Genomic DNA, 10,266 nt, shown 5'->3' with positions numbered 1-10,266 from the left:
CACGTTTTACAATAAAAGATCATTGTCTGTTTTGCATACATCTATTCACTTTTTAAGACTAAAACAAAAGATGGATTCACTGTTATTTTTAATTAAAAAGCACAACAACAATAAAACAGTAAGATATACTTACTGTTTACCCCCTCTGGTTTAAGAAGCGTCTTTTACTTTACTTTAGCGTGAAAACCATCCATTGTTTCCTCAATATTCGCGTCCTCAGAGCCGGCGCCAGCGCAGCATTGATGAGGGGGTGGCTGAGGTAACGAAAGGGGGCGATGACGTAGCACAAAGTAAAAAAACAAAACAAAAAACATATGTGGCCCATTCACGTATTTGTCGGACCGTAACCAAACCTGCCGGCTACTATTAGAATACTGGGTTCACACAGACAGTGTTTTGGTCGCGAGACAGGTCAGTGGAAGTTTTTTTTTTTTTAAAAAACCGCAAGGTCTAGAGACTTGTTTTTAGAAGCTGAATTTCTTTAAACTTGAGCGCTGTGTTTTAGATTGATGTATGCTATAGCCTACAGCAGTGGCGTAGCAAGTCAGCCCCGGGCCCATATGCAAAACATTTTATTGGGCCCCCCCCAACATTATTGGCTCCAACTCGGTTAACTTATTGTTGATTTTTCTGAAGTGATTAACGTTCGGTGTATACACAAGCTGTTTTATTTACGGTATAAATGCTTGGAAATAATATTTAACGTCCATTCATCATTTGTAGCATGCAAGCCACCCAAAAATCGCAATAAGCTTTGTGCATTGTTACTTATATTAAAACACAAAGTGTCACCTTTCTGTCAATGTTATAATAAAATACTACGCTACAAACAATAAATATGTTTTTACGCTTCTAAATTTGTAGTGAGATATATTAGTATTATATCCTATATTCGTCTCAGTTCAAGCAGCATGTGAATCAATTACATTTTCATCTTTAATATTTGCAGCATGAAATAAACATGAATAAACATTTGAATGCATGTTGAAAACATCTGAACAATTTAATACAAATGAATGTTTCATGAAATCGATCAATTAGAGTTAAAAAAAAACGTCAATGAGCCTACCTTTTATTGCTGTTTTTATGTTAAATGTGAAAAATGACAGGTTGGATGCAACAGACTTTTTAATTTTATTTAGTAATTAATATTGTGAATTGCATGAAGTGTTTTATGTCTATAGATTTTATTTTAGGCAAGTCATGTTGATTTGAGAAGGCTAAATTGATCAAACGTATATGCTGGCCGCTTGGTCCTTACTTAAAAAAACAACATCTTGAATTTAACAAACATAAAATGTTTCAAACATATTTCTAAATTAACTTAATAAAGAGAAATGTTAAAGAGGAAAGGATGTAAATTGGAAATAGGAGAGAAGATGCGGTGATGACTAGGTTAAGGTTGGGACATTGTTCACTGAATAAAACACTGAAGATGACAGGGAAGCACCAGACAGGGTTAAGTGAGGGATGTCGAGAAGAGGAGTCAGTGGAGCACATAATCATGACTTGTAAGATATATGAAACACAGAGGCAGGTAATGAAGAATAAACTAAGGGAGATTGGGGTGCAGGAGAGCACATTACAAGGGTTACTAAGCACAGTAAACAGGGCACAGAGGAGAATATTGATTACTTTTTTAAGGGAAGCAGGGGTTTTAAGCAGGATTTGATGTATGATGTGTGTGTGGATATTAATGTGAGGGGACAATGTGAGTGATGTGTAAGTTTTAGGGGGAAAAGGGAATAGATAACCTATTATCTGATCCACACTCCGGAGCAGAAGGGGGCGGTAATGCACCAATAAGCTGGATGCCAACCGCCGTTAAACTGGAAAGAAGAAGAAGAAGAAGAAGAAGAGAGAGAGAGACTCACAAAAACATTGTGGCAGAGAGCGCAGTGTTGTCTAACACACTCTCGGTCTCACATTTAACAGCAGATTTAAATGGATTAAAGATTAAATATTCGCTTCGTATCAGCAAAGCTCTTGTTGTTGTAGATAAAGCGTTATTCTGCCTCAGGAGTCTGTCTGAAATCAGTGTCGTGAACAAAGAGCCATAAAGCCTTGGACGCAGCGAGTCTTCTGAGGAGAGGTGAGCAGTATTTCTCATATTTACACAACTGCCAAATACACTTTACACTGTATGTTTATGCTTCAGTACACGAGGCAGAAGTATGAACCAGCCTTTAGACACCTTTCCTGAGATGTGTTCTCTGTGAGTGGTATAAATATCCAGCTGTAATGCGCTGTGGCGTTTTGATTGAATGTTTCATGTCGACATACAATTGCATATTGTTAAAACTAATTGTGGCACTGATATCTTTGTAAGACTATCAGCTCTATATAAAGAGCAGGGGAAAGAATATCTGACGAATATCAGACCTAAAACTAACTTTGTATGAACAGATATTTAATATAGACTCTGGAAACAATACAAGTTTGCGTCGTGGTACTTTTTCTGTTTAAAGTTTCTGCACATACTGTATAAAACTACAACATGCTACAACTACAGCGTGCTCTAGTGCAGTTATCTGTAGTTTTTAATGAAGATGCGTGTCATGTTTCTGCTTTTTTATTCTTACTGTTATTTATATTTGGAGGAATTTACAATATATTATTTTCTATATTTCTATACAGATGTCATCTTACATGTTAATGCAGAGGGCAGAATTGAACAAATATGAATAGAAATGATAACTGTAGAAAGACAGAAAGCAGAAATGCATAGAGTGTGAAATGGCACATATGTTGCAGTGTGCAGTGTTACTGAATGAGCATTTTAAACTGATGTGCTCTTTGTAATAGTAATATAATGATTTACAAAGAGACAACACTGTATCTGCAAGGCTTTGGTCTCTTCTGCTACACTTACATAACTGCTTAAATGTGTAGATTATTTTTAAAAACTCAGAAACTGATTTATTGTGTATTTTGGCAAATCTGCTTCCACACGCAAATTCATGTTAATTGAAGCTCCTCCCACAACAATCACATCATCAGTGAAGCTCCTCCCACAACAATCACATCATCAGTGAAGCTCCTCCCACAACAATCACATCATCAGTGAAGCTCCTCCCACAACAATCACATCATCAGTGAAGCTCCTCCCACAACAATCACATCATCAGTGAAGCTCCTCCCACAACAATCACATCATCAGTGAAGCTCCTCCCACAAACCCTGCAGAATGAGACGCACTGAAGAACAAACAGGTTGGTGTTTATTCTTGATTCTTCATTAATGATGATTTTTGTTGTAATAGGAGAAATCTTTAGAGCTGTTAATAATCTTGCTGAAGCATCAAATAATAAGGGACACTTTCTACAAACTGGGTCCCCCCCCCAAAAAAAATGTATGTTAGATAATTGTGTAGTTGATCAAACTATGAGACATGGGATTTGTGCTCATAATTTTAAAAATAATAACTGGAATAACTGGAGTACCTCATTCATGGAAAGTTTCAGGGACGTATCATTTGTGAACATGCATCAAAACGATCCACATTTTGTATAGCAATTGTTATCCCTTACGAACAAGTTTATTCATGTGTGCTATTAGCAGTGGTGGAAAGAGTACTGAAAAAATATACTCCAGTAAAAGTACCATTACCTTTCAATAAATGTAGTGTGAGTAGAGTAAAAGAGTAGCCTATTTAAAAGTACTCATGAGTATTGAGTAGTGAGTACTGAGCTGTGGATTCTACCCCCTCATAATAAACACTGTACACCGCAATTTATAGATTTTAAAAACGTTGTACATTCTGTAATTCACATTATCTTGTTTGTCATAAAGAATGAAGAGTATCTATCATCCAGCAGTTTTAATTTTGACTGCCAACTCTTTAAAATACATCAAAACAGCACGGAAACAGTATTCAGTTGAAGAAAAGATGAAAGTTATTCTCAGTAAATCATCAGATGCGACAGAATAGATGCTTGAAGAATGCGCTTCCAGCAGCCATGATAAACAGTTGGTGGTTAAAGCTTTCTATGCACAATTTGATTTGACGAAAGTCACGAGACCTATTACTCTCTATCCAATCACGTTGATGGATAAAAATTAAATTAAAATAAGCATGTAACGACCACAAACGGAGGAAAATAGCGGAGTAAAAGTACCGATACATCACTTAAAATGTACTCAAGTAAAAGTCAAAGTACACAATTTCTCAGTTCAATTACTGATAAAAACGACTTAATTACTGTAACGTGAGTATTTGTAATTTGTTACTTCACACCCCTGGCTATTAGTATACTTCTTTTAAACTAAAACTAGGAAAGTAGGGCTGGGCAACATAGCAAAAAATTGTATCAACGATATGTTTCGTATCGATAATTATTGATATTTTTATAACCTTTTTTTTTTTTAAACAAAGGGCAATAGAAAATGTTTTTTTTAATTCAACCAGTGTTTTTAATTTACCCAATTTATTGAGACAAACAACACATTTGTTTTGTTTTAACAGTCAAACTCACAATAAAATGTAAACAAATATCTCCTTTCTTATGTGTTATATGCAGATTAAATAAGTCTAATGGAAACTTTTGGCTTGTCTCCCGAAGTCACAGAGGGGCGCAATGAGCAAAACAATGCAGTGCATTAAATTGTCAATGCAATGAAATAACTGTCCAAAAAAAAAGTGCATATATATATATATATATATATATATATATATACATATATATAACATAAAATATAATTTCATAAATTGCATTAACAATTATGAACAAAACAGCATCATGTATTTATGCATTGCATAGATAAAAAAAAGAGCCGAATCGCCGATCACACAGATTGCATTTAAAAACATTTGAGACGCAGTGAAGCGATGTGTTTTCTAAACGTTTAAACTGATTTAACTTTGCATGGTGCATATATAACATCAAATATAATTTCATAAATTGCATTAACAATTATGAACAAAACAGCATCATGTATTTATGCATTGCATAGATAAAAAAAAGAGCCGAATCGCCGATCACACAGATTGCATTTAAAAACATTTGAGACGCAGTGAAGCGATGTGTTTTCTAAACGTTTAAACTGATTTAACTTTGCATGTTTTTCTGTACATCTCTTGTGTGTTTCTATACATCTGTTTAGCTGTGCATTTATTGAATGAGCACAGTGCTACGTCCAAACTGAGTGCGCTGCATTTTATATATAATTATTTCCTATTTTTAACTGTTTTAAATACATTTTTTAATCATTGTAAAAGTTTTTACATTCCTTGTTTCATTGTTGTGATTGTTTTTATTATTTTACTTTCTTTTATGTAAAGCTCTTTGAATTACCATTGTGTATGAAATATGCTATATAAATAAACTTGCCTTGCCTAGTGTGAGACGCGAGTGCAGCTGTCGTGTTCGTCCGTCACAAAAATGCACTGAATATGCGTCTGTGTGAATGGCTTGGTTTTCGGTTTTAACCTAATCAAGATCTTCTAAGCATCGAGCTTCTATATTTCTCTAATATTTTGAATGAATAATGCAGCAGCTGCGCGTCTCGTGGGCTAGACTAACAAAACATTAAAATGCAACAATGTCACTTCGTCACCGCATCTCGATTCTCGTGCACCACTGATGACGCTCCCTGGCGCACAACTAACATTTGACTGTACCATTTTTGCATTCAAATGCATTTTTTTATTTTAAATTCGACTCGTATTTTTTTATTCACAATCTCCTCATCACAGGCAGGCACAGCACTCATGTTCGTGTGTGCTGTCTGCTTGTCACTCATAGCACGCGCCTATATCGTGCGCTATTTCGAACACGTTTCTATCGTTAATGATGGAGTACCTATAAGAATAGGGCTATAAGTGTAACGGGGCTGACGAGACGTGTGGATCCATCTGCAAGTTTTATTAAAGAGACGTGGTATAACAGGCAGGGTCGAACACTGGCAAACAGGTATATGGCGGGCAAAAACACAAGAATAGTCCTAGGGCTAGCGTAGGTCACCGATCGGCAGACAGAATCACAGGGGCGAGACGAGAGGGAGAAATCCAGGAAAACAGGCAAAGATCAGAAACTGCAAAAACAGGCAAGGCAAAACAAGAAAAACACGGAGACTCTGAAAGGGGTACAGGCTAAACAATACTCAGCAGAGAAAGGTGGTTAGAGTGGGTGTTATATAGTGAGTGAGGTGATTAGAAACAGCTGTGTGCAATGAGTGCAATCAGTGCAGTGTGCAAATCGTGCAAAGAATGATGGGATATGTAGTCCGGGGTGCTATGCAACAGTCTGTGTTGTGCGAGAGTCAATGTAATGGAAAGGGTGACCTCTGGTGGTGAATAAACGGAAGTCCATGGACCGAATTCGTGACAATAAGAAAGTATGCTTTCAGTCTACTTTTTATTTACTTCTCAGAAATGTGCTTAAAATGACATTTAGGTATACTTGACTTGTACTTGGAAAAAGTCTAAATATATTTGAGCTATATTTCGCGCTCCGGGAATCCATGTTTTCATTGTTATCCAATAGGGGGCGCTATTAAACATCTTCTGTACAGAATTTCCAAAACACAAGCGAAGAACAAACCAAAACATCAGAAGCTTCCACACGTAATCTAACACGATCATCAGACATAAAACAGCATCAAAACTGTGCAACGTTATGGAATAAAATGTTGACCAATGAAGAGGTAATAATGACTGTCAAGCTTTGGGGTGTTGATCGACTTTATCTACGTTTTGATTATCATTCTGAATCCAATTCATAGCCTTTTTCAGCTTTTTGTTCAAAATGTTGTTTATTTATTTCTTTATTTTTTTTATTATGAAACATTCAACATTAAAGTGTTTAAAAAAAGAATACATGAAGCTAGAATAACATGTTTTTGTTTACAAGCAGATACTTTGTTCTTTCTTTTGATGTTTTGTATGTTCCGATATTCATGTAACAAAATATATACAAATTAATACCTAAATAGGGGCATAGTAGTATACTTAAAGTATGATGTAAAGTTCACTTAAAAAAAACTTACGAGTATACTTGCAGTATAAAACTACTAAACTAGTAGTTTACTGAGACTATACTTAGTCCCAAGGAGTATTGAAATAGTACTCTTACAAGTATACTACTAGTGCACTGAAATTTGCACACTTAGTACATAAGGTATACTTAAAATATACTTGAACTTTACTTAAGTAGACTTAATTAAATAAACTTGAAGTATACTTCTTTTTGGTAAGGGATATCAGGGTTCACTTTTATGTTCTTTCATATTTCTCTTTTTTTATGAGTTCCTGAAAATAACCTGTTTTTACTTTTAATTCAGAGTTGATTGAAGAAAACAAGGATAGTGAAGAACTGAGTGAAATTGGGGAGAAAAGTCATGTCAGTTTCTCACAATCATCACACCTTAAAGAACACATGCACATCCACACTAGAGAGAAGCTGTACACATTTGATCAATGCGGCAAAACATTTTTGGGTGCTTCAGACCTGAAGAAGCACTTGAGAGTTCATACAAAGGAGAAACCACATTCATGTTATTTGTGTGGAAAGAGTTTTTCACATCTACAAAATTTGAAAGAACATCAGAAAATACACACTGGTGTGAGAGAGTACATGTGCTTTGAGTGTGAAAAGACTTTTACTTCAGCATACTGTTTAAAACTGCATGAGAGGATTCACACGGGAGAAAAACCATACAAGTGTTCACACTGCGACAAGAGAGTCAGTCATTTAGGAGACCTGAAAACACACCAGAGGATCCACACTGGAGAGAAACCGTACAAGTGTTCACACTGTGACAAGAGCTTCACACTAAAAGGAAACCTTAAAATACACATGAGACTTCATTCTGGAGAGAAACCGTACACTTGTGATCCGTGCGGGAAGAGTTTCTCACAATCATCACACCTTAAAGAACACATGAACATCCACACTAGAGAGAGGCTGTACACATGTGATCAATGCAGCAAAACATTTTTGGGTGCTTCAGACCTGAAGAAGCACTTGAGAGTTCATACAAAGGAGAAACCACATTCATGTTATTTGTGTGGAAAGAGTTTTTCACGTCTACAAAATTTGAAAGAACATCAGAAAATACACACTGGTGTGAGAGAGTACATGTGCTTTGAGTGTGAAAAGACTTTTACTTCAGCATACTGTTTAAAACTGCATGAGAGGATTCACACTGGAGAAAAACCATACAAGTGTTCACACTGCGACAAGAGAGTCAGTCATTTAGGAGACCTGAAAACACACCAGAGGATCCACACTGGAGAGAAACCGTACAAGTGTTCACACTGTGACAAGAGATTCAGTCGGTCAGGAAATCTGAAAACTCATGAGAGGATCCACACTGGAGAGAAACCGTATCACTGCACTGCATGTGGGAAGTGTTTCATTCAATTATCTGCTCTACACAGACATACAAAAAACAATCACAGTAAGTAGATCATCTTCAGATCAGCACTTTCAGATCTGATGCTGCGTCCTTACCAAATGAGACACAATAATGCATCAAGCAATAAAATATCATCTAGATAAATCTGTCCTAACCAGTCATTATAAGTGACACGACAAAGAAACATTATCTAAAGTTTCACAGTGAATAAAGTTAATTTTCATCTTCAAAACCAGCAGATTCTACTGTGAGATTCAGATCAGCTCAAAGATGGAGTTCCTCCCCAAAGAACAATGTCAGAAAGTTTTATTCTTGTGTATCATTTTGCTTAATGTTATAGATCAGGGGTGTCCAAACTCAGTCCTGGAGGGCCGGTGTCCTGCAGAGTTTAGCTCAAACTTGCCTCAACACACCTGCCGAGAAGTTTCTAGCATGCCTAGTATAACCTTGATTAGGTGGTTCAGGTGTGTTTAATTGGGGTTGGAGCTAAACTCTGCAGGACAGTGGCCCTCCAGGACCGAGTTTGGACGACCCTGTTATAGATGATATTGTGTTTTCTTATGAGTGTCATATTATTTTCAATTGTCTTTTAATGCATATGTAACCACTTGTAGTTTGCTTACTCTTTTATGAAGGAAAGTAGAAGCTTTTTACAAACCATTCTTGTTCAGGAAGCTGAAGAAGAGGATGTAACACTTTCAAAAGAGATTGAGATGTATTTTTAACTTGTTCTTCACTGTTGGTTTTAAAATGACTAGTTATTCTTCCACTTATGATGTATTGAGAAAATGCAGATATAAGAAATACTGTAATGTAGCTTTGAAACTGATTCTTCTGTGCTTCTCTTGTAAGTAGTGATGGTACCTGAACCCGGTATTAAATGGGCCCTTTTTTTGTCATTGTAAATAAAAAATACCATTAAAGAACCGGACTGATGTGCAGTGTCATACGATTAGTAATACCGTTAAAACCTTAATGATACCCATCCCTACTTGTAAGTCAGTGAGAGAAAGATCCATCTCGTTAGTTTCCACTTTTACTTTCAGTAATTGATAGAAAAACCTATTTTACCAAAAAAACTAATTTATATGGCTGGCTAGCATTCACTAGAGATTCCTGCAGTGCGCTTTCAGAGTTTCTCTGAAACCCTCCACCTCCCCCAGCTCCACCTGTATAGATCTGCTACGGGTTATTTAATATGCTATTTGTGCAGCAGCAGTATGTCTTAAATCCATCCAAGTGCACTCAGTTGTGGTATTGAAGGTGGAGAGAGTGCTGGATATTCACCTACAATCCCTGCCGGACCTGAGACTCAAACCTGCGACCTTCGGGTTACAAGTCCGACCATGACTGCCCCTATTACAATATCGATAAAATTGGGCAGCTGTGCATGTTGTTCAAGTTGGCGTCATCTGGGGCCCTCGCAGGGGTCAGCATTATCTCTTCACAGGTGTTGGGTCATCTGAAGTATTTCTGTGAGGCTGGATCCACGTCGGAGCTGGTGTAATCTCTAGTAACCTCGAAATGGGCATCCCGGGGTAGGAACAGAAAGGCAAATGGAAAAGAATTAGCGTAGCTGCTGTTCATAACGTCTAAAGCAAAAAATATGTTTGTGACTTTTATCTGATCTATCTGTGAACAAGGGTGAGATTGAGATTCATTATGCGAATGCTTGGCTGAAGAGATGTGTCTTTAATCTAGATTTAAACAGAGAGAGTGTGTTTGAGCCCTGGACATTATCAGAAAGACTATTCCGGAGTTTAGGAGCCAGATAGGAAACTTATCTCCCTCCTTTATTGGACTTAGATATTCTAGGTACTACTAAAAGGGCAGAGTTTTGTGACCCTAAAGAGTGATGGATTATAGGGCATAAAAAGATCAGTTAAATATACAGGAGCTAAACCATTT

General features: G+C 36.7%; 1 protein-coding gene across 1 annotated transcript; it reads left to right on the top strand.

Moving 5' to 3' along the window:
* Positions 1–3,119: 3,119 nt before the first annotated feature.
* On the top strand, positions 3,120–8,733 carry LOC107573825 (zinc finger protein 239-like). Its single transcript, XM_016260276.1, has 2 exons — positions 3,120–3,212; positions 7,282–8,733. Exons 1-2 carry the CDS (start codon positions 3,188–3,190, stop codon positions 8,406–8,408), a joined length of 1,152 nt encoding a protein of 383 aa, XP_016115762.1. The 5' UTR covers positions 3,120–3,187; the 3' UTR covers positions 8,409–8,733.
* Positions 8,734–10,266: the final 1,533 nt, after the last annotated feature.

This window comes from Sinocyclocheilus grahami, unplaced genomic scaffold (assembly GCF_001515645.1).
Source record: "Sinocyclocheilus grahami isolate Dianchi unplaced genomic scaffold, SAMN03320097.WGS_v1.1 scaffold2044.1, whole genome shotgun sequence".
NCBI classification, from domain to species: Eukaryota; Metazoa; Chordata; class Actinopteri; order Cypriniformes; family Cyprinidae; genus Sinocyclocheilus; species Sinocyclocheilus grahami.
Note: the sequence above shows the minus strand (reverse complement) of the source record. Positions and strands in the feature narration are given on the sequence as shown.

What these genes read in the sequence shown, in the direction of transcription:
- LOC107573825 (XM_016260276.1), top strand. Translation starts at nt 3,188, where the DNA reads ATGAGACGCACTGAAGAACAAACAG. An exon ending in ACGCACTGAAGAACAAACAG is followed by an intron (nt 3,213 to 7,281) that starts GTTGGTGTTTAT and finishes CTTTTAATTCAG; the next exon opens with AGTTGATTGAAGAAAACAAG.